Here is a 25,326-nt window from a genome sequence, read left to right on the forward strand (position 1 = left end):
CTCCCAAGCTCTTGCTTTCCATATTTATATACATATGTATTTTAACGTATATAAAATGTCTGTCTATAGGGCCTGGAAGGAAGTTCCCGTCTGCTGGCCCGTCTGGGAGGCACAGGCACGGCTGTGGACCTTGGCTCCTGGGAGACGGAGTGAAAACCGACAGGATCCAGAAATCAGCTCCCTGGTTGAGAGGGAGCAAGCCTCGGTGGGCAGGCTGCTGCAGAGGTGCTGGTGGGTGTGCTGGGTGCTGGATGCCGGTGAGGGAACCTCCCCATCCCCAAATTAAGTCTGCAGGTTGCCAGTGAGAAGGGCCCTGTGCTCTGTGCTCGCCCATGGCACCAGGAGGGGCTGGGTTGGGGCACGGTGGGCAGCCTGCAGTGTCAAGGGACCCGGCCCCAATTGCCTGCTGCAATAATCAGTCCTTTCGAACGGGTGACCAAAGGCCACAGGAATGGCTGTGTGTGATGGGAGGGCGGCACTGCAGTGTCCTGGGACTGGGTTACACCGTGCACTGTGCAACGTGTGGCTGTCACACCACTGCTGCCTGCACAGGTGATTCCCTGCGAGCCCCACGTGGGGCTTGATCACTCTGCCCCTTGTAAGACACCGGGGCAGGGACCAGAGCAGCCACTGGCCCTCACTGGGCACTTGGGCCAGTGTGGAGGCAGCAAGGTACTTCCTGAACACACTCACCTCCCCAGACCTCTGGGGTTTTATTAGGAAAATTCTGGTCTCGGGACCAGCAAAGTCCAAAGGATGGGCAGGGGCACAGTGAAAAGCACTTTCCAGTCAGCCAGAGGAAGGATGGTGGGGTGCAGAAGCCAGCAAGGAAGCCAGCAGGAGCAACAGGGCTCTGCACGATCAACCTTGGAGACCAGAGGCAGTAAAAGACTGGTGAGTCCTCGTGATCCCAGCTCCAAGAGGTTCAGAAGAGTTCTACTGCTAGGGCTGCACACACAGCCTCAGCTGGATAGGGGATGGGGGAGCCAGACCTGCACACCTGGAGCCATATGACCACTCAGGCTGGTGCTGCTCTCTCTTTCCTGCCCACAAGCCAAAAAATTGTCCTAAAAGTGAGATCAGAGCTGGGTGCAAAGGTTCTGTGTCCCTTTGAACACCACTGGGGTGGGAAGCCCACTGTCCCTGGGAATGGCTGGCTGTTTGCTTTCGCCTTGCGTGGCTCCGCTCCAAGACTGCCAGGAAGATGGGAGCCATCCGCTTCACTTTGACTGCAGAAGGGATCAGATGAGCTGCTGCTTCCTGAGAGATCCCAACAAAAGCGAACACGAACGGCCGAGGGAGGTGAGCCACAGCTCTGGGTGTCTGTAAGTGCCCAACAAATGCTCTTCCCAAATCTCTGTCTTGTAAATGGACTTGGCTGCAAACATCCTGGCAAGGACCTGGCTGCAGAGCTGCTGCTGGAGATACCCAGCTCTCATGGGAGCCAGGGTGAGGGGGCAGAGTTTCAGGTTTTCATGTCATGGTGTGCTCTGGGTGCAGGACGCATGGGAAGAAGTGTGGCCAGGTGTGCACACTCACTTGTGCTGGGCTCTGCACCACACCGACCCTGCTGCCCTTTTGGGAGCTGCTGGCAGGACACCACTCAGGGAAAACTACAGGCCAGCAGTGCTGCCGGCTGGGTACCTCGCTGGGCATCACTGCAAACCTCTGCTCTACCCCATGCAGATGCAGCACGTGACAAGCCCCTGCAAGAACCTTCTCACAGCAACCCTGGCTGTACATCTGCCAAGGAAATGCCCAGGACAAGTCTTCCTAAAAGAGCCAGCACTGACAGAGCTGGGAACGTCCATCTCTTTCAGAGAAGTGTCACCTACAAAGCACCACTTTGGTGCCAGTAGCACCGTGATGGGCACGGGTTGTAACGCTCAGCTGCCTGGGTGTGACAGAGCAGCACAGTGAGCAACTTACTCGTGTCTGAGAGGTGCCCCACTCCTCAAAGCTGGTGAGCAGCCTGCAGCAGTAACACCTTCCTGAAGGTCTGTATCCAGACACAGTCACATCAAACCTACCTGGGAACAGAACTTCATGTCTTCAGTCACCTCCTCGATTTTCTTGACGACTGTAACATCACTCAGGTTGTAAAGTTGCCTGACCCAACCCATCATCTGCTCACCTGATGATGACAGCAGTATGGAGGCCAGGTTAGATGAGGAAGGGTTAACCTCCCAGTGCCCGCCTTGGGATTCCTGAAGGTCCTATTATCCCGAACTATTTTTCATAATTACTGCCACACACGAAGACTACATCAAGAGTGAATCTTCACTTTGATAATTTGTGCTGTGAAATCTCACTTTGGGATCTACTTTTATCTCACACCAAACACCTGCAGGTCGTAAAAGGCAAAAAGGAAAAGAAAATGCCTCAAATCCCGGACAGGTTTTCAAGTGTCAGAGAACACTAAATTAATGCTAAACTCTAACCGACACAGTAAAGAGCCCCCCACCCTGTTCTTAAATTAGCTAAACAAAAGGACTGAGACTTTAACATATAATTAAGGCACAAGGAGGTAAAGCTGTAGCTGTTAAATAAGGGGATGTGGACTTTTCAGAAGTTAAGATGTATCCCGAAAACAGAGAGGGAGAAGGCTTTGTATTTAAGCAAAAGCACTGTGAGTCAAAGTCCCTGCAGACCTCTCTTGGCTTTGCCAGCCTTATGTTAAAATGCAAAGCCAGGTAATTACACTCCACTCTGCTTCTGTTTCTACACACCCAAAATGGAGCCTCGCTCCCTTGCAGCACACAGAGACAAGAACTTTCTTTAATTAACCTTTGTAAAGCCTCTGAGATCCTTGGATGAAAAAGGCTTCGTTCCTTGGGAACATGTTTGCGCACATACACAAGGCAAAACCTCCAGCAGAAAGCTGGAGCTGAACTGCAGCGCGTTTCTTCTCTCTGCAGCTTGTCACAGGCCTTGAAACTCATCCTTACCCATAGTTTCCATTCCAGTCTGGTCCTTTAGAGGAAGGATTTTGTTTATGAAACTCAGGGAATGTCTGGATTATAATCTCTCTCCTGTCAAATTAACTAGGAAATGGTAGTTCTCCTCAGGGGTCACCAGTGCCCACGAAGCACACATTTTACATTTATCACTTCGGTTAATGAAATACCAGCCCCGCCGGTTGCTGTGAGCACCTCTGGATGTCAAACTGCCAGGGGCAGATAAATGCCCTGTTCAATCCTACTACATTCTAATAAACAGCTTTTAGGTAGGAACTTGTGTCCAATTTATAAACATTAAAGAACAGCTCGTGTTTCAATTCCATCCAGGTGCTTTACAATCCTGGCACAAGCCCTGACCACAGCACTGTGCGTTTCACTTTAGCACGCACGACTCATCTCACAGACATCGGTACAGTCATCCACGGATCATCCAAGTGTGGGGAGGGCCTCTGGTCTGGGATCAGGAACAGCGGACTGACAAGCTGAAGAACCATCAAAATAAGGCAGGGAGTACCCGCTGCTTACACCCCACACCCCCTCCATCCTCCCCCAGCCCTCACATATTCGCTCTTGGGCGGGATTTCAAAGTATCAGATCAAACTCAGCCCTGATGGAAATAGGTGCCAAACTCTCTACTGCATTACAGAGGGGAAGAGGCACAGATGAAACACTTCTGTGCTGTGGGGCAGCATCACGAGAGAGAGACAGGAGGAGGAGGAGGAGGAGGCTGGCGGAGCCGCCGGGGTGCAGAGAGCAGCCCGCACTGCCGCTGTTCCCGCTGTCCGCCTGCTGCGTTGATGAGATGCACAAGCAGCATCCCGAGAAGTTTCTCCCAGGCTCGGGATGGTGGTGCAGGACTGCAGGGACGTGGTTTACACCACAGGGAGGGCGGCTAAGTCATTCTTTGGAGTGGGCACAGTCTGTGTGGTCCCCGCTCTCCCTTCTGCTGGAAAAGTACAGTGCGTTGGCCGGGCGCGCAGGAACCGATATAACCCGGCACCAACCCGCGCGCATCCCAATGAGGGGGGAGGGGCTGACGGACACACCGCTCTGTAAATACTTCTTTATTAAGACATAAATATAAAGCTGAACGGGAAAGTTGCAATGACAGGGTAAGCTGTGCCAGTACTGATCTGTACGGATGATCTTACGACGCTTGAACATCTGGTTCTGCTGCTGGCTTCCATAAAATCATCTTTAAAACCTACTTGGGTTATATCTCCATCAGCTGTTCGGTGCCCACAATGACTTCATTAACATGTTTGGCTGAAAAGAGAGAGGGAGGAAAAGAAGAGGAATTGAGTTTTGCAGCAGAGCTTCAGACCTTGCATTTTTCAAATCTGCAACTTTAAAACAAATGAGAAAAGCAGATTCTGGGGAACTCAAGCACAGATTCGCTGGACTCCAGCTTCTCTCTGACAGTATCCCACACACATGGCGAAAGCCTAAACAACTGACTAAACATCAGGAGGTTTCTCTAATGAGAGTTTTCACATGTATGTGCCACTAATAAACAAGAGAGGCCCTACGGAAGTCACAGCTGCTACTGACAGGTGTACACCTAGGCTAAGGCAAGGAACCAACACCCAACATGGAGATCTGACATAAAATTAATAAGTAACCCCCCCTGGCTCTAAAGAGCACTGTGTGCTCTCAAACTGCTTGGAGGTTGGGGAGCAGAGGGGCTGCTCAGCACTGGGGGGCCATCACCGAGGCAGTGTGACATCCTCTCAGCAATCCCAACTCAGCCCTGTCAGTTCAAAAAAAAATTTTTTTTTTTTTTTTTTAAATTTAAATCTCCCTTTTGGATGGAGCCTGTCCAAAAGTATCTGTGTGAAGCAAATTCTCTGTGCACAGTTATCATTTGTGAAGGTACTGGTGAACAGCCCCTCCTCACACTCCTTTTATTGGAGGGGCAATTTCTGCAGGGTCACTCCTTTGCCTGTTCCTAGGAGCTCTGCAGAGCCCCAGTGGGCACATTAACGTGCCAGTCCCTGCCCCAGCACTGTTAATGCACTGTACTGAAAGAGCCTTCCCTTTAAAATGCAAAAGCAGCTTGTCAGGGAAGGACTGCAAATAAGGGATATAAAGCCAAAATAATAAAAACACGCAACTGAAAGCCCAGTGCCTAAAAAACCCAAGCCTGTGGCCTCAGAGCATGACACAAAGCTGGTGTGCTCAAAGTGGGTGTCCTCAGTGTACTGTGTGGGAGGAGTGAACCTAAATTGCTCTCTGGGAGCTGGACACCTATTCAGGTGGAGCTCAGGTGGTGTGACCCATGCCCCTAGGCTCTTCATCTTACCTCCTGCACATGAGGAAAAACAATTGGCTCTGGAGCCTGGGATAAAGGGTCAAGGCCTGTGAGGTGCTGGGATACACCAATGGAGGCTGTGGTGTCTCCCACACCTTACACAGCAGTTGGGGTAGATAGCCAAGGACGATGGAAATAATGACTTGTGGTTTATTTACCCATCTAAAACTCCTCCCCTCAGGGAAGTGGATTTTGCAAGACTGCTGCAAAACAACAAACATGCCACCTTTGGCTAAATGAAGAAATTACTGGCAATCCCCAAAGTGGCCGGGCCAACATGATGCTTCTCTTGGTTTAAAATTCAAGACATAACCTTTGCACCATGCAAACCATTGCTCTAAAGGTTTGATCAAATTCTGCTCTATAAACTTCAAGGAGTTTTGGACTGTGGCAAGACAATTTCCCACTATACCCTCAACCCCACAGTCATATGGATCATATGCAGTCTCCTTAGCCTGAGAGACAGAGTGGGTGAGCTACACAACTGCCCTTTCAGAGATCCTTTGTGAAGGCAAAAATAAGGAGAGCAAGGAGCTGCTTCTCACCTTCAGCATCTGATCGAGACATGTAGCTCTGGGGTATTTAGTGACAACTGATAATTAATCCTGGAGACTCATGCTGACATCTTGGAGCTCAATCTCCAGCACTTTGGGCAGGACGAGCAGAGGTGGATGCAGCGCTCAGGAAAATGAGGGGCTGACTGTACAAATGCCAGGTGCAAGCATGATGTAGGTAGCACCACACAACCTCTCCAGCACAGCTCTGCCAATAGCCCCAAGTCCAGCCTTCAGCGCCTCTCTCCTCCCGTCCCGGACCCCACACAGCTTTGCCAAGGTACCTCAAATCCAACCTGCAGCACTTCTTTCTATAACATTCCTCATCCCCAACAGCTTTCCCAATATATCTCAAACAGGCCCTGTAGCAACTCCTGTGACTCCATTCCTGAACCTCCTCCAAGCAGACTACCTATCATGTTGATTTCTATGATGTGAATAAGACCCTGGCTACCATCCAGTGAGAGTAATTACGTTATGCCTCTGCAGATTAAACATGCCTTCATCTAGGCTTATAAAGAGCCATGTCAATTTTATGGTTCTATATATAGGTTATCTGTAGCAATACTTTTTAATAAGGAACTTCTTGCTTCACTGCAGACAGCATCCTCCATGGTCCTAAGTATGCAGAGCTGGGATGGGTCCTGTCACAGACCTTGCTGCAGAGGTGGTACCGACTATTTGCATTTTGCACTGACATGCTTGTAGCTGCCTTATGGTATCTTGTATTTTACACCTGATGAGTTCAAAATGCTTTTCAAGAGTGGGCGAGTAAGAGCATTCCTGTTTTACAGATGGGGAAACCGAGGCAGCAGTGAGTTTAGGGAGCTTAAGCAGCCAAAGCCACATGGGCAATCAGAGCACGCATTCCCTCATCTCCCATCCCTCTGCCTGTTTCATCTCCTCCTTGATCCGTGTGGCCCAGATTCCCCAAAGCAGGCACACATGGCCTGCCCGGTATGTCACTGCTACCTCAGACTCACATGAAATCACCAAACTCATTTCTTATTGTACAGGCTTAAAGGAAACACATGAATCTGCCTGTCTAAAATCCGCGAGAACGTTTTTAAGCGATAAGGGGAATGGCTTTGCTAGAAACAAAGCCCTATTCCGCACCCTGAGGGGATGCGATAGGCAGATAAGGATTCACCCTGCTTCCCTCTTTCCTTCCCAAAGCCCTCCTTGTGGAGAGAAGGGAATTCAGACTCCAGTGTGTGTGTGCCAGAGAACTGAGCTGTGGATAGTGTTTCATTATCAGACGTGGCTGCCAGTTGCCAGTGGCTCTGGCTGGTACCAGCAAGCTCAGTTCCTGCAGAAACTCTGCCTGAAACTCTGGGGGAGGAGGGAGAAGTACCTCACATGCTTCGCTGTTCAGCTCCCTTTCTCCTTCCCTAGCTCCCCATTAGGGATTTCTTACCAGGCTGCCTTTTATCTGACACTGGCAGGGTTACAGATGCATTCAGCCCACAGAGAAAGAAGAAGGATTAGAGAAAGGACTTTCAGAAAGCCTTAAGAGTTGGACTCTGCAACCTTAAATCATGTTCAACTAGATCTTCTCAGATTGGGAGCATCTGGTGCTAAGCAAATCCAGAGCTGATCAACACATTCAACCTTCCTGATTAGCACTTTGCTTTAACTTGCTGACGCAGCCCAGCCTGAAGTCAGCCTGGGTGCTTGAACCGAGTGTCCACGGAGATTTTACTGAGTGTAAATCAAAAACCTGTCACTCGTTATATATGCGTTCCTGCTTGTTTACACATACTGTACACTAGCCCCTTAAAAACATACGCACAAGGCGAGCTAGAGAGCAGAGCAGCTTTTGGTGCTTGGCTAAAAACAAATTGTAATGCAAATAAACAGAGGGGCGGAAATGACTGCACAGCCCAGCACTAACCCCACCAGCAGGCCGGGGGCCGGGGACCCAGCGCTCCCCAGCCTTCCTGGCAGGTTCCTGCCAAGCTGCTCACAGAAAGGGGATGCCAGAGCATTCCTTTAAAAGCCATGTGAAAGCATCTCCTTGTTGTTTGCTCAATTAGCCCCAGACAGATTGCTGCTGCTGCTGCTGGTGGCAACGCCGGGTTGTAAAGGAGGAGGGGAAGGAGGGGAAAGGGAGGGAAAAAAAAAAAAGAGAGGAAAAAAAAAAGGGTTAGGGCCTAGGCCCAGGACCACCACGAAGTTTCAGCCCTCAGGGGCTCCAGAAAACGTTCAGTTTACTCACTCAATTACATACACTGTTTTATAAACCCTTTAAAATAAAATAGAAAACAGTCCCTGGCACGGAATTACTGCTCTATTATACAGCAGTGATGAAAGCCACTGCTGTGTATTTGCTCTCTTTAAAGCAAGAGATAGTTTAACTTAAAAAACTAGGCGGGGGGGAGGGGTGGCTGCAGAAACGCATGCACGAAAACACGCTGTGGGTGGTTCCCACCACATTCACCCAGGACAGAAAGGATCAGAGAGTGGGAGAGAAGAGCAACTTGTCTCTGCAGTGATGGTTGGCCCTGGAAAAGCAGCCAGGTTAGGGGGGGGAGAGGAACTAAAGGGGCTTAAGGGGATGGGAAGCAGCTGAAGCTTGACTTTGGGAGGCTGGAGGGTGTTTTAAATTACATGTACAGATAAAGAAGGGAAGCAGGTGAGGGGGCTGATTTGTTTGTGTTTACAGAGCACTGGGACTTTCCAGTTAAGGCCTGCTCTCTTCCCAGCCAGGCTTTACTTACGTGATCACTGGAGACCAGGGTGACCACACTGTGGCCCCAAAGGCCAGGAGTGTCTCACAGTTTCTCCCAAGCCCCAGGCCAGCCCTGCTGCGATGCCATCAGCCCAGCCTGTGGGTCTCCAGCAGTGATGCTGCCCATGAGCTGAGTGCTCCAGCTGCTTCTAGGGTGGGATGTGCAGCTCACTCCAGGGGCACTGGGAATGGGGCTGGTGGTAGCTTCAGGCAGATCAGCTTTGGCCCACAGCTGGGGAGCCTCCAGCCCACAGAAGAGGCTGGCAGTAGAGATCTCCCTCCTGTCTTATACCCATCCCCAACAACCACCAGTGCTCAGTGCTGGTGCTCACCTGGTTCAGGTGAGGTCTAACCAGTATTAACCCCTTTGTTCTCACACCCTTCTGGGGGATAGATGTGACTTGAGAGTGTAAAGTAAAGGTAACACTGAATTCAGTGCCGGATGAGAGATGAATTTACTGTGGCTTGGAGCAGATGGATGGGGGAGTGAAGGAACTGGAAAGAGAGGTATATGGAAAAGTGATCAGTCAGGGTCTTAGAAGAAAGTTTAGTAAAGGAAAAAGAAGACCAAGAGCTGAGGATATGCCTAAGATAGAAAGCTCCTTGGGGAGGCGGATGCACTTGAAGTCCTAGTATTGGGGCAGAGCCCCAGCAAAGCGTTTAAGAAAGGGATGGATTATACTGATCAGTGTGCTCCCCTGGGATATCACCACCTCAAGCAAATGCAAGCAGGGATCTCAGAAACAACAGTCTGAAGACTGTCCACGCTTCCTGCTAAGACGGCAGAGGTGCCATATTTGCCTGCTGCACTGGACACCAGTAGAGGTCCCTTTCCTTTCTCAGCGTCCATTGGGGTGTTCTTCCTGGCTCTTTCATGTGGCTAAGCTCTAGCAGAGCACAAGTGGTTATTTTCTCTGCGTGGAGCATGTAAAAATATTTCCACAAGGTTATGAACTGCTGCCTTATGGGTAGACTTCACAACCAGCATGCTGCGAATGTGGCAGCTCGTTTAACCCACTCACTTGGGAAGCCTGAACTTCTCTGGCCGGGAATGACAGTACGCACAAGTGGGACAGTCCCCAGCGGCAGAGGGGAGGACAAAGCATTGCTGGATGGATATTCTAGGGAAGTTTCATGCCACTGCTAAGGCCAGAACTCATAAACCATTTTTATACAACTTGGAAAAGAGGCTTATTAGGATTAGTTAGAAATGTAGTCACTGCATAGTCGCTGAAACAAAAATGTCAACTATTTAAGAGATGCCTGTTTTAACTGCCAACAATATCTTTGCCATGGACACTCAGTAGTTAAACTACTTTATGGAGAAATCTTGTGGATCTCTCAGCTTTGCTATAAATTCACACCATTCCTACATCACCTCCAGCTCATTTTGCACCCCCGTGCACAGTATACATGTGTGCACTGTTTAGTCTGTGTCTGTTCTTCATGAGCTTTCATAACTCCCATCTGCACTGCAGCATGCTTTCTGATCCCGACCCTGTGTCGTGCTAAGTGTTTTCAGTTCCTGAAGACTGCACCAGGAGGTACTCAGCATCTTGCAAGAGCAGATGCTCTTGATGCAAGATGATACTTGAATGCAGCAAGAGCATCAGAAAGTCTCTCAGTCCCTTCCTGTCCCTATCCTGCTAAATCTTGGCTCGGGTGAAACCTCCTCACAAGCAGTCACCCATTCACATGTGGAGGTTTCATGAACTGTACCTGCCTTCAGAGGATGACATTAGAGAAAAATGTGCTCTTTGGCCCTCATTAAAATAAAACAATCTTACTCTGTTTCATTGAGAAGTCCTAGGACTCCAAGCTTGGAACAAGACTTGGAAAGTGATCGGAAACGGGAGCCAGTCCTCACTGGATATGTGCCTTTTTCTCTTCTTGTGAGAAACCACACAGTTTTGGCTACGCGATAAGCCTTTGGAAAAAAAGATCTCAGTTTGCACGTGTTCTCAGGAGGGCAGCTAAAAGCTCCAGAGACTGTCTGCAGTGAGCACACTTGACCACGGAAGTGCAGGAGGAAGGCAGGGCTTCCTTCATGCTGTATGGACCAGTGCAGCACTCTGCACAGAACCACTTCCCTCCTGTGCCTGGTACAAGCCTGCCCGGGCACGACCGCAGTACGGAAAGGGATGCAGTCCAGCTGAGGAGTGCCAGATGGAAAATGGAGCTGCTAGGCAAGGGGACTGGAAATAGCAGCTATGGTCATACCAGAGGAGGAGTCAGGTGGGTGTCTGGGGATAACAGAGTAAGGGAGAAAAATAGAAGTCTCCATGGGAGAAAGATGAGCGGAAAAACCAAAGAGAAGGGTAGGAATGGGATGAGCCTGGTCCTGGGACAAAGCTGTAGTGGAGAGCTGTGAAGCAGGAGTCGGGATCAGGTAGGACATGGGTGATGTAGTTGGGGCCCCATGGCTGATGCTGGGGGCAGGAGCAGTAAATCCTACAGTAACAACAGCCTTCGCCTGCCAGCACCAGGAGTGGATCTCAGGGCTGCTGGTGCCCGTGGACATCTGTGAAACCTCCTGGCAAAGAGTTTCTCTTGTTCCACTGCAGATCTATCTCCCCTTAAAGAAGAAGACCCACTACTATCAGTTCCCGTCAGCTGAAGCAGCAGAAAGCTGCACAATGAGTACAAGTTCCTGACACTGCTAATGGTCCATGCAAGGGTCAACATCATCATGTGAAATAAAACTGTTTTTTTTTTTCAATGGACTAAACCTTCCCTCCCAACATTTACAAAGAAAATGCTAAGGCTAAAATAAGAGAGGTAAAACAGGAGGAAAACCCAACCATGTTCATACTGAGGAGGTGAAAATGAGGCTGTTAACAGTTGTGAAGCATTAAAATGACAAATGCTGCAGAAAAGCCATAGAAAGGAGGGATTGTGTCTCTTGCATAGGGTACAGTAATGAAGGTTTCAGACAGAAACTGAAAAAAGGAAAATGAGGAATATGGAGACCCCCTCATATTCAGCAACATTCAGCAAGCACCACTCATTCTGGCTGTTGACTATGTCGGGGCACCAAGGAAAATGAAAATATATGGTGGAATAAAAAACAGGAACAAATTTTAGTGTGCAGCGTAAAGGAGGCAATGCTGCTACCCCAAGCTAGGATTACATCAGCGTCCTGAATGCTGGTATTTTTTCCCTTTCTGAATGTATGCTTTGTGGCAACTACAAGACTGTAATGCACTTCCTGGGTGTGCAGTGATTCAAGTTGTCCCTAGAGAATACTTGGCTCCGTAACTCCCAATGCAAATAAACCCCCCCCTGCCCCAACAACAACAGAGATGAAGCCGAGGGATAAGGTGGTGAGTTTTGTATCCATTTTGCTAGTTCCGTCCTTTGTGTGTGTATTTACTGTCTCTGCTCCTGGTGTTGCTTTCAAGAAAGGTTAGGCCACTTTACTATATATGCTCCTTCCTGGCTAACCTGTACCAGATGTACAATGTACTCCCTGCTGAATCGGCCTGAAGATTCCTTTGGGAGCTGTACTTACTGACTCTAGGGCTTATCTGACTCCATGACTGGCCCATCCCCAGCACTCCCTCTCCTTAGTCCTACTTCAATGAGTGCATGCTGCTTTTGAGCTCCTCTTTAAAAATAGGTTTATCAAAAAGGCTGCAGTATGATCCTAATAACTGCCTTCGAAACAGTGATTGAATGCTCTGAGCAATTACGGTCCTTCGGAATGCTGTCTGCCATTTCCCATCCCTTCAATAATTACTGCCTTTTCCTAAGGTACCAACATGTTTTTCAAAGTGCTACCCGGTAAGGTAGCTTTCACAAGGCCCATCTGTTAATTCTCTGTTAGCAAATTCCTAAAATTAAAGTATCAAAGAGGAAGGAAAGTGGACGCTTCCTAGGCATGGTAATAAAAGCAGTAGGAATAAAATAGTGTGGCTCTCAGGAGGCACGGCTTGCAAATCCAGAAGTTAAATAAACTGCCATACCTTGACTTTAACAGAGACACTTAAAAATACCATCTCTGGCCAGCGCTGTGACAGGGCTGAAGTCAACGCAGGACTGGGACATCACTGCTGACAGTTACCTGCTCCCTCCTGTGCCTCCAACTTTATTTTTAGTTTGAAAGTACTAGGCTGCATCTCATCTACCCCAGTAACCAGTGTTGAAGTGTTCCCTCTGTTTCGGTGTCCAGAGATTTGCCAAGCCCATTATTAAGTGATGAGGTCTCCCACCATGTCCCCAGGGAGATTATCCCACAGCCTACCAGACCACATCATTAGGAAAATGCTCTAGATGGCCAACCTAAATTGTGTTTAATTCAATCCCATTACTCCCAGCTGTACCATTTGGACCACCCTAACTATGCCCATATTACTCTGTAGAAGGAGAAGGATGAGAGCTGGTTTGAGTTACGTTTGCCTATCATTTGTGGTAGCTGTTCTCCTGCCATCCTCCTTGCATGGGACTGGAATTCATTTTGTGAGAGGTCAGTGCACCACTGGCTCAAAGAGCTCTTGTACCCCGAGCTGCCTGGGCAGTGTGGCCAGGACTCATATGGTAGAACAGGGAGCATACAGCCAGTTCTGCAGCAAAGCCAACTGTGGGATCTGCCTGGGGCTGTGCAGGATGATTCAGGGATATTTCTACCTTTGATGAATCCTGGCTGATGCTTTGGAATAAGGGACTGCTGTATTTTTATTTTTTTAATGTTTCTGGGAAGGTGTGTGCAGTTTTGCTGCACAGACTGGGGTCAGCAGCCAGCTGCTACTGCTTACATCTGCTGAAGGGTGATCAGCTTGCAAGAAAAGGTGGCTCCTACCCAAGAGAACTAGGTTTTTTCCTAACCTGGCCATGGAGGCTCGAGTTTGAAGAAGGAAAAGTTACCAAACAGAACAACACAGCCAAAGTTTTGATGAAAGGGGCAATATGGAAACAGACTTAGAGGGCCACACCAAAAGCTTGGCACAGGATACAGGAACTCTTGGGCAGGGGAAAGGAAGTCATGGCATGCTTTCACAGCAAAAAAGAGAAGACCCAGTTTACTACGGGACCAGCTGAGGTCAGAAGAGACATGTTGGGCTGGAAAGGCTCCACAGTTCAGGAAATAAGTCATGAACTTCGCAGACAGATCCCAGACCACCGAGGCAAACCTGACCCCCAGCCCAAAGAAATTCTAGAATGCTTAGGAAACTGAGGCAGGGAAATGAACTGAGGCTTTATTATTTTTTCTTGCTCAGCATAATGGTGTATTTATAATCGTCTGAATATGTCTTTGCTAACGTCAATCATACGTTTCTGAACAGTTTAACTTGAGGGCCCCCAGACTCATTAAGAAGTGGGTTTCAGCTTTGGGGAGGTGAGCAATAGACTCTACAAGAACAGGCAAATGAACCACGGGTTACAGCTCCGTTACTCTCCCTGCAAATACATCTACAGATCCTGAAAAATATTCAGACAAGGATGACGAGGACAAACAAGAAGAAAGAACAGTTTCCGTACTACAATCAACAAGAATAGGATCTGCACCCTGGAAGAGACTTCTGAAGCAGATGTGAGCAAGGTCAAAGGGTCATATTTCTGTTTGGTATGATCTACTAAAGAAATCAAACATACTCCTATTTCCTAAAATATTAGCTAAGTCTGCACCCTGTGTCCTCACAGTTCCCACTGCAGGTTAACAACCAAATGTGACCCGATTCACCTCTCCTGACGATTCATGCAGATATGTAGATGTGGCACTTAGGGACATGGTTTAGGGGTGGACTTGGCAGTGTTAGGTTTGTGGGTGGACCTGATGATCTTAAAGGACTCTTCCAATCTAAATGATTCTATGGTTCTGTGCTCAGGGGAGGACACAAATGGAGCATCATGAACAGTGCAAATCTTCAGTGACAGGGGGGCAATGAACCCCACAGGGGACACTGATTCAGACTGATGTGATGGGTAAAGCTTATGAGTAGACACAGAGCCACACAGGGCCCAAGACCACAGTGCACAGAACACTCTGTGTGTGTTACCTCCAGTATCTGAGACTTGCAACTGCAAGATCAATACTTTGTTTTCATGAGGCCTTTTTACTTTTAGTTTCAATTTAAAGGAAAATTTGTCATATGCAAAGCTGACAATAGGTTACGCTATACTACGTTAAGTGCAAACCCTGCTCTGTATCACCAATTGGGAATCCACCCACGAAGACAAAGCAAGGAAATAAATCTTGATCTGACTAAATAACTTCACATGGAGCCTGCAAAGGAACTCACTTTTGTCCTCAGTCCACACACGAGAGCAGGGATCTGCCAAACCCTAACCATAAATATTCATTAAAAAGCCTCTGCTTGGGATGCAGTCACTGAGACAGCCATTTCCTGCCCATTATCTCTTAGGGCAGGAAATCAACAGTTCCACTCAGGCGGTTACCACCGAGCCCTCACCACCAACACTTCCACTGGATGGCTGAACTTTGCCTAAATGAGGGCCACGTAGTTGTATCCTTTCTGAAGCCCCAAAATAGCACTTCATAGCAGTAAATATCTGAATACAGCTGCCCTTGTCTTTAGTATGGAGAACAGCAGCTCCTAGTTCGATGCTCCACCTTGAGCTTTTGCTTGGAGCAAGGTGAATGGGAACATACTGGCACCGTGGGCTGACAGCATGCACAGAGAAGGATGTCTGTGTGATCAGTAATTTGACTGCTTTGCTCCTGACACTGACAAAGATTTCTAGTCAAAATAATGGCTCCTTCTGCTGAGGACAACCTCAAGCTGATCCAATTGTGGTCTCTGGGAAAAGACTGTCTCAGCACCCAATCTTGTTCTTTATAACAAGAACAACAGAGCTTTGCTGCCAACTTCAGAGGATCAAGTCTCTGAACTATTCTCATGCCAAGAAGCTGTACTTTCCATGAAAAACAAATCCTGATATTATAGGACACTCCACTGCAGAACTGTCACTGTTTATTGGCACTTCATGAAGAGGCAGGAGTAAAATCTCACAGAAAAAGTTCTGAAAATGATTACAAATGCACAGTAAATACAGCTTCTGCACTTACCTTTGGTTTCCAGCCTCTGATCGCTTCCAATCAAACAGTCCTTGATGTCAGCACCCTTCTCTATAACGGCATTGTGACAAATAACACTGCCCTGAAGACAGCACCTACAACATAAACACAAACCAAGAAAGTAATTCAAATGACAAGTACAAAATGAAGGTATCCACTGAAATATCTAATGACTCTGTGACATGATCCTGTGAGTAGGTTCAGTTCTGCTCTTTTCTCAAAAACTCCATTCTTCTGCTGATCCTCACGCTCAGTTGCTGGAAAAACTTAAATGCCAGGTGTCAGAATGGGTTTGCAAAAAAGAGTTTGCCATTTTACCTCCTGTTAGAACAGCTTTCCTCTACATTTCCTCCACCGAATAAATACTTAACTGAATAAATAAAGACTTGGGACCTGGATCAAGTCCTGTATTTTCCACAGTCTGGGTAACTGCGGGGGTGGCTTCTCTGCTCAGTTTCCCAGTTAAAAAGAGGAGCAGCAGCCCAGTCCTTCTCTGCAAATTTTGCTGAGAAGTTTTAAGTGTTCCAGTTTGCCAGACACTAAGAAAGGGTGAAGAGAAGTGGCAGATCAATACTTCAGCTGGTTGGCTTTGTTCATATTACATTCAAGTACTCAAACATGATTACTCTGCAGTACTAAACCAATGAAACCCACACTAGACCTGCTCTACCTGCCCTGGATATCTTCACACTCATGTTGCCTTTGACACCACAAAGTCTAAAATGCTACACAGGATGGAACCGTAGCAAAAGTCACCTTATTCCAAAATGTATTTTAATCTGGAATAAGCAGCTTTCAGATCTGACCATCTGATTGTCCAGATAGGAAAGGAGTTCTGAGTCCCAAGTGCTGGCTTTGTAACTGCTCTGCTGAGAGATGCCTGAGAGAGTTCTGCATTGCTCTGAGTCCCTCCATCCAGTAAAATGGAACTTGTAAATCTTTACTAGTATCTGTGGTGTGTCCTGAAACGCTGTTCACTCAGCATCATAAGTAGTGTTAAATGGCATTAAATGTCATTTCTTTCAGAGCCACAGAGAAGAAAATAGCTATGATGCAAATTATTTCTTTCCTTGTCTTCACATGTGCAAAGATAGGTAGAAGTCATTGAAAGACTGGAAACACATATAAGAAGTGTCTAAAAATCCTAACTCTAACACACATCAAAACCAGCTGACTGGGAAGAAGGTATAAGCAAGATCTATAATCCCAGAGAGATGCAGGTAATCTGCTCTCCCATATTAGTGCTACTGTGAACCAAAGCATTTCATATCTGCTCCCCAGTATTTCTGCTAATATTAATTACAATATTTGTGAATATCTTTCCTATCCTCAGTCCAACAGCTGATCTCTGTCAAAACCCGAAGTTTTTAGGTTCAGTGACTTTCTGCATGGTGAGTTGCAGAGTTTAATGACCTGCAACCATTCCCCACCTTGGTCACAGGCAGCACCACTATTCACTGCACTAGTGAAACACGGCTGCAGTGCACCATCCGGTTGGCTCATGGACAGAACTGTTACCCCAGAGTCATCTAACAACACAGAGGGGTCTTGGTATCAGGTCAAAGCCCTGAGCCTCAATTCTGTACTGAATGGAGAGCTAGCCAGTTGTGATTCCTTAGGAGAAAAGAGAAACATCAATCCTCACTCCAGACTGCTGATCCCAAAATTAACTTATAGCATCTTCCTGCTTACACATCACTATTATCTAGTACACAGAATTTGTCATTAAACATATTGCAATTGTGTGGCTTATGTGAGTCTGACCAGAAACCATCTGCCCCACAAAACCAGCATGAATTCTGCAGGAGTAAAAGCAATAAAACCGGACCTCAGTCGCAGTGGTTTGCAGTTACGACCCCCCTTGAACAGACTGTCCCCTCTGAACAATTATTCTTTTAACTCACTTAAACTCCCCCTTCTCTGACCTATAAGGAGGCAATACGAGCAATTATTCTACAGGCAACCAGCTCAGGTTGCCTTGGCAAGGTTTTTACTAACATGTTAATAAGATAAAAAGCGGCAAAGATACACAGCAGACCCCTGCCTGCCTTTGCTCTCACACTGTCACGATCTGCTTCCTCTCCAATAGCCTCATGCGCCGGCACAGCCGCTCGGGCCATCGTCTTGTGCAACAGCAGTTACTGAGAGCAAGAGCAACTCAGCATTTGTAGCCAAGCTAGGAAAGGGAGCAGTGGAGGGAGGACTGCCCACCGCTGCCATCCTGACTTGGCTTTCAACAGGACTAGTGAAGGGAATGGGAGAAGTTGCTCATTTCCCACTGAAATGGCTCCCATCCAAAACGCGCACTCCGGAATACCTCCTCCTCCATTGCTTCGAGCCAGTCAGATGAAAGCTTTCCCCTGCAAACTTTTAGGTTCCCACCATCTATCACTTCTCCTGAGCATGAGAGCAGCTGTGAGTGCACTACACCTTTCAGCATTACCCTCATGCAGGAGGATATTCCCCAAAAGAGAGGGGATTTAAGCTGTCGGTGTGGAGTCCAGGCTGGAGAATACTGCATGTGTGTTCAGAGACTACTTGACGATAGTCTTTCAACTCCCAGAGAAAGAATAGCATTGTAACCAAGAAACTGCTGATGACATTAACATCAAAGATAAGGGGGGTTCCTGCCAAACCATTTGTTGGGAGGGACAGGCCAGGGAACCAAGATGAACTTGCCTGTGCCAGGTGTTCGCAAATCAACCCTACCCCAGTGCCAGGGTAAAACAAAACCCAAGAGCTCCACCACCCCAGGAGTTTCTTAAAACTTATAAACCCAACCAACTGCAGAAGTTTTAAAACCATACTCAATGCTCAGATTACCCCAATCACACAAACCAGCAGCAAATCCGGCTTTTATTGCTCAAGTGGAACAAAACTTCAAGAGATAAAAACACAATTTGTGGGTGTTCCCTTCACCCGCTGACAGATGTAACACAGCCATTTTGAAACCACTTGTAAATGCCTCTTTTTTTAAAAAAAAAAAAAGTTATAAAGTCTGCCAAGAGAAGTATTTTGTGTATTTATTTAATTTTTACTATTTTTTCAAGTTGAAGACTAAGGAATAAACTTTTATTCTCTCACAGGGTAAATATCACATCTCAGGGCGCTCTGCTGTGTAGTCTCCTTGGCTAAACTGCCACCACGGTTCCTGCCCTGCTTAACAATTAGGTGCTATTAGCCCTCAAAGGTGCTCTGACAGCGTCCAGCTTCCTCAGCTCTGGTGTGTGTGCGCATACGCGCACATTGATGTACTGCTTTATAATGCAAACCATATTTATTTTTTCCCCTGAAAATGTAGTATATTTTTAAACTTTTCAGCACGGTGAAAACGGATATCTTCTGACCTTAAAATCCAAAGAGCATGTTCAAACCCACAAGAGGAACTAATTTGGGGCATTTGATTTATGGCTGAAATTTCAATTTGAATTTGTTTTAAGTGTAATCACAAACTGAAAGTCTGGCAGCTGGGTGTTTTTCAGAAAATAAATAAAAATATTCAGTGTGCGTCTGCATTCTAGAGAGAGCATTTTACAAGCCCAGTCCTGTAGTGGGAACAGATGTAGCTCGAGCATTAATTTGTTATACAGGTACAACGTGCAAATGGGAGCATGTGAGAGAGAGTGTGCGGGTACGTCTGTGTCTGTGTGTACGCTGAGCGCCTGTATCTGTGAGACAGAGAGGCTGACTTTGGGGTGGGTTTTTTTTGAAAGTGAGAGAACAAGAGCAAAAGGAGTAGTGGCCAAGGAGGCATGGGGGGATTACAAGGATTTAGGTCTTTAAACTGCAGACCACCTAACAAGATCACTCTGAAATGCCACTAATTTCAGTTAAGGCCACAGACCTCCCTTCCTCTGCCCTCCCTCTCTCCCCCATTGTAAACAAGTAATCCCAGCAGAAAACAACAGAGAGCAAAATGTACACACATTCTGCAACATTCCAGGTCCTTCTTTATCTTTTATTTATTTTTCTAAAAGGTCAGCGTATGTATGGAGGGAGGGGGGAGGGGAAGAAAGCCAAAAAAACCTCAAGTCCATCTCTTGTGTGGGCTTGAAGGAAGCTGGGAGAAAGCAAAGTCCAAGAGCACACAATATGGAGCTTTTATAGCACAGCAATTCCTCGACTCGGCTTACTTTCCCCTCCCTCTATTTGTGGCAAAGTCACATAGCTTTAAACCAAAGGACAGGGTGGTCGATTACATCTGAAAGAAATGTAAAGAATTGAGAAAGAATTCCATCTCCTGTCGAAATTATAAATAAGGAAGTATTAGTCCCAGAGACAGGCTGATTTATGCAGCCCTGGAACTGCTGACTTTCAGCCCGAGTATCGGTCTGTAAATCAAACTCTTAAATCAAGTGTGTCAATCGCTGCAGCGCTGCGATACTTGGGAAAAGAAAGGCACCTACCACTGAAAGCAGGAAGATTGCCAGGGGACTGAGGTGCCGTACCCTTCTTCATTTTCTAAAGTGTAAATCTGAGATCAAACATCCTTTGGGGGAACGGGAAATCAAAATTCGCAGTGCTCAGCACACCGGGAGCAGGCAGCAGGAGTCCAAGACACAACCCCCTAATTACAGGCTACCCACTGATTATTTAGGACTCTGTGATTAAAGTGATGAACGCTCCTGGGAGAAAGGGGCTTAAGTAACTGAGGTCAAGACCCCAACTGCAGCTCTCGCCCTGGTTGTGCAAGCTTAGGAAGGTATGAATGTCACAGGTTTGCCTTACAGCAAATCTCCTGAAATGCCAATGGAACTTATCCAGGTCTGGTACTTTAATCCAATTGTGCCAAAACCCCGACATAATCTCTGTTGGGCAGCAAAGCAAATGAGGTGTCTAAAATGCAATGCTTAAAACTATAGACTCACGAGAAAGAAAGAGCCTGGAGCACAAAGCTGAGGACAGCCTGTTGGTACTGCTCTGCCATGCCAAGAAGTCGGGTGTCTTGCTCCTTCAGATGAGCTATGAAAAGGAGAGACTGACGCAGGAGTTAAAAGCAGTGGGTGACATGCCTCGGCAGCTACTTTGCTGACTGAGGGGTAACAGATGTGGATTCCCCTGGGAGCAACATCCCATTCTGCCCTCACCAAGAAGATAACAGCCACAACAGGCATCTTATTAACCCTGAGAGGTGGCAAAGAGACAGGTAGAGCTCTAAAACCTACCAGCAACCCCTCGAGGAATCCTCTGTTAGCTAGTGAGTCGGTAGCTGGGACTCATGATCACAGGGGTGAGGCACAAAGACCACAGAAAAACAGGGAAAAAGTAAAAACACTACTAGGGAACTTGGGAACCCCAAATGTTCCTGTCACCATCATGCTTTACACACCAATACATTTTTGCAGCAACACGCTTTTACACACAAATGAGAACTCAGGGAACTGTGAATCCCATGTTAAACACTCAAGTAAATACCAAAGACTACAATAGATGCCAGCAGTACGTGCTATAATTTATAGATACATTTCAAAGCAAGCATTCTTAAGTGAATTTGGGCTTTGATCTCCTGTTTTTCCCCTTGGGGGTAACAAAATCATTCTACCAACCCCCCTGAATTCTTCACCCGTCTCTGAGGGTGTTTTCGCTAAGGAACTTGTTTCGTGTCTCTTTTCTAGCCAAGTTCATCACTGTGGTATGGCTCCTTTACACTTCTTCCCCACACCCTAAACATTTTGCATTACAGATTGTATATACTTGCCAGCACTCGTATTTTCCAACGAAAGTTCAACTGACCTTAAAGGATTGCCTCAAACCTACCTTAATGTGTTTTATTAAGTGAAACTAAGGCTGCCGGGGGAGGTCGCCTGGAAGGTTGTGCCTCACCTCTGAAACTTCAGTTAAATCCAGCTGATCTTGGAACAAACCAGTTGGTGGCCTTTTATGTAGCTGCAAACTCGGGACTGCACACTTCAGCAAAAGTAGGCTGCGAGGAGTTTACACCAGGAAACCCCACACGCAGGAAAACTGATCTCCCTCTGGGTTCTCCTTTGCAAAGTAGAAGGGCCATGTCCTGCACGATTTTACAGACACTCTGCTGATGGCCAGGAAAAGCTACTGATGTCTATGTGAAGGAAAGAAAGCAGAAAAACATGTTCACTCTCATCTCTGGGTTTGCCTTACTTTCTCACTATCTGGCACAGTCAGATCAAGTGAGGTAACAGGCACAGTAAAAAGACACTTTCTCTTGAGTTTTTCAAGTGCAATTCTGGGTTGAGAGCTGTGCCCTTTATAAGGCATTATTGGTTAAATCAGCTTCCATATCATATGGGCTAGGTTGACACTGAAAAGGCTTTTTTAAATGTCACCCTTACAAACTGAAGCTGGCCTCTTAGATCCAAGCTGAACTTGTTCAACTCCATCGTCCCCTTAGGAATTTAAGAGACACAATTCTGGCACAACATGATAATTTCTTCCTTTTCCATTACCCAAGTGGGGGAAGATTTTAAAGAGAATCAGAGACACTCACACCCAGATTCCCACCAAAACCCAACAGCAATCAGCAGCTTGTGAAAAATCTCCACACTCTTCCATTAGACCCATGTGGCTAGCAGGAGGCACGAGCTTATTTATAGCTCTGAAGTCAGACATAACCCTGGCCACCTGAAGAAGCAGAATGAGAGGAGATATTTTAAAATGCCACTTTTCAGAGCTCATCTGTGCTTTAAGTTCAACATTTGATGTACAAGATGTTTGGAAAATTGGGAAGAGCTCCCTGCGCTATCAGGGAGACATCTGCATCTGAGATTAAAGAACAGGTGATTTATTTAAGACAGATTGATGTACCAGGAAGCTAGCCAGAAGAAAAAAATGTTTTGAGGGGCTGCTAATAATAATGTTTCAGACATTCACAAGATAACAGGTATTATATGAGAAATTTCCTAAATACATTTGGTACAGCAGAATTTTACTTTAGTTGAAAGTAACTGAAAACCAGTCCTGCAAGTAGCTCCACCACTTCCTGCTCACTAGTTTCCTACTTTGCTCTCTCTTCCTCAATTTATCTTCCTGCAAACTCTGCTGGCCAGAAGTTGTCTCTATTCACTATCTTCTATAGCATGTGCAGTGAATTAAATAGAAGAATGAAAATTATGGTTCCTGACCAGAAATGTTTAGTTTAAAGCCAAAAAGTGTGACAGAAAGGACAGAATTGATACATAATCAAGAGAAATAAGAGCCCTTTTTACAGGCAAGGACTATACATAGCTTTCTTCATGTATTCCTTGTTTATACATATCCATGATATACTTTATCCATATATTTAAGTTGAGCATGTGCTTTTTCTGAATTAGGTTCTCACTTTTCTTGTGCTTTCTGTGATATCTATTCTAAACTCATTCTTCTTTCCAGGGCTAGCATATGGCAGGGGGGCAATTGATGGCATGAGACAAAGTGTCCAGAAGACAAAACCCATCTTAAAAAATGATTCACGATACAAAATGTTTGGGAATTCCAGCATAAGCAAATCTTTATCTCCAGCTTCGCAAGCTGTGGTGCTGGAAACAACCTCATCTCCTCATTCCCTTTCACGAGGTTACATACTGTAAAATATGTTGCCTTGGCAATAGGATCATTCCTTTGTACTGCCATTGTCCAAGGGGAAAAAGACTACTTCGGCACTGAACCCCTATAAAGGCTCAATTCCATCCTGGTTTTAATTAGAACTTTCTTCAAACTGCTGACTGTTTCTACATCAGGTGCTGATTTGGCACTATTGAGGAAACAACCAATAAACTTCACAATCAATCTGCAGTTAGTAGTCAATCTAGCTCGCCTTGCTTGTTGTTTTCTTCCTTTGTACATTTTCTCATAGAAAGTAGAAATAAATTGAAGACATGTGGTAAACTAGAGTAGCCTTTAACCAGTCACACGTGGTCTCTCTCCAGTCCCCTCACTGAGTAACACTACGGCATTTGTGCCATCTACTTTCACACAGGTGGCCCAAACACCTTAAACAAAATCCAGTGCATAACTTACTCTCTTCACATGACTCAAGAAAGAAGATGCTAGTTTTGGCTGACGTAACATTTTCGGTGCCAGTTCTTCCTCAACAAATCTGGGTACTTTGGTCCTTCGTACAAATTTTTAATCCAGCCTATTCTTTCTGCCCAGGGAGTCAGAACTCCCCAAGGTTCACCGCATCTCCCTGCGGGACTCGCCCAGCTTTCCCTCTGTCCTCAACATTCACATCACCTCCCTGCAGTTTGTAACCTGAAGCTTTGGTGTCACCTCCCTTGCATTCCAAGTTCCCTGATGCTGCAACACTCTGCAGTTTGCTGCCATCATGTGCAGCCTGACCCAAATCGTATCTGCCTGTCTTTTTAACCCCTTCCCTTTCCAAAAGGTGACCTTAGCAGTGTGTCACATGGGGAATTTCAGCAGTTCTTTCTGGGTAATGTGTTTTTATGTGGTTCCAATGACATGTTGTAAGCTTCACAAAGAGTCAGGTTATTGTTCAGTGATTCCTGCCCCTCCACACAATAACCTCAGTCACATCTGCAGTCCCAATCCCTCAACTGATAGCCCACTGCATCAGGCTATCCAGCAACTGTCTGCTGCAAACTCCTTTCTGGAAGGAATTGTCTCCTTCTTCTACTGCTATTACCAGTTTGGGATGCAGCTTGAGGAGGTTAGTGGTGAAGAATCTTTTGAGACATCACATCAAAATATATCCACAGGATGGACACCAGGACAAAGACACCACTGTATAATTAAAGGGGCAACCTTGCAGAACTCCAGACAGAGAACTGTTAAGTATCAAAAACATAAATACCAGAGGAAGGAATATCTGCCCGTCAGAGCTTGCGATCTACATCCCACAAATTATACCTGTGCTAGCAAGCCCCTGTGCCACACACAGCATCTTTGACCACAGACCACTGTAAACCACTCAGGAACAGAGATGTGTCTCTATACATTACAAGTGCAAATAAGGAGACTAAAAGGAACATTGGAACAGCTTCCTGAGTTGGTCAATAGACCTCAAATTGTTCCTGATTTTCAAATGAAGACCACCATCTTCTAAGTCAACAGCTGCCGAGTTGAACACAGGAGGTACTGCCTAAAATTCTCTGGCCTGTGCCAGGCATCTGACTAGACATTTCATTTATCTTTTCCATCATCCAAACCAAATCATTCCCCATGAGTATTTTTCTGACAAAATTATAGGTGAGACAGGTTTAACTTTTTTGGTTACTCTGTGAGGATCTGGTACTTTCTAGCTGTGGAGGTGAAATCTTGATGCAAATCTTGTGCCATTTGTCCTCTCTGATAATCAGACCAGCCTATTTATGATTTCCATAAAAAAATAATTTGAAGCAGAATGCTGTCTTGTACTTCCTTGAGAAAAGAAAAACAGCAAAATACTTCATTTCAGACACTAAATCTAGCACAGAGTCCCTGGGGTACTGACTACCAGCATGTCAACAAGACCATTTCAAAGCATGCCTTACTATGGACTTGATATTTATCTGAGCTTTCCAGGCTTGCTTCTTCAACTAACCTCTAAGTAGTTCCACAGATTGTGGGTTTTTCCCTACTATAGTCCCATCTCCTGAATTTTTCTGTTCATTTTCCATGACCAAGGAAAAAGGACATACTGTGCACATAACAAAATGGCCAAGCTCTTTCCAGTAAGTGTATACACTGGGATAGTTTTACTAACAAACAAGAGATTTCGAAATATTTATATGCAGGGATGGAATAAAGGATTCAACATGTTTTTCCTGTTAATATTA

At 46.3% G+C, this 25,326-nt stretch overlaps 1 protein-coding gene across 1 annotated transcript in view; it reads right to left on the reverse strand.

Annotated features, from left to right (window-relative positions):
- Positions 1–4,001: 4,001 nt before the first annotated feature.
- Positions 4,002–25,326, reverse strand: part of EIF2B3 (eukaryotic translation initiation factor 2B subunit gamma) — a 99,925-nt gene continuing 78,600 nt past the window's right edge. The window contains exons 10-11 of the mRNA XM_027747242.2: positions 15,584–15,687; positions 4,002–4,226 (exon numbers count right to left, since the gene is read on the reverse strand). Coding sequence (XP_027603043.1) covers positions 4,174–4,226; positions 15,584–15,687 — 157 coding nt within the window. The 3' untranslated portion in view covers positions 4,002–4,173. The remainder of the gene's footprint in view (positions 4,227–15,583; positions 15,688–25,326) is intronic.

Source organism: Pipra filicauda, unplaced genomic scaffold (assembly GCF_003945595.2).
Source record: "Pipra filicauda isolate LSUMZ 115617 unplaced genomic scaffold, ASM394559v2 scaffold36_size6622888_pilon, whole genome shotgun sequence".
Taxonomy (NCBI): domain Eukaryota; kingdom Metazoa; phylum Chordata; class Aves; order Passeriformes; family Pipridae; genus Pipra; species Pipra filicauda.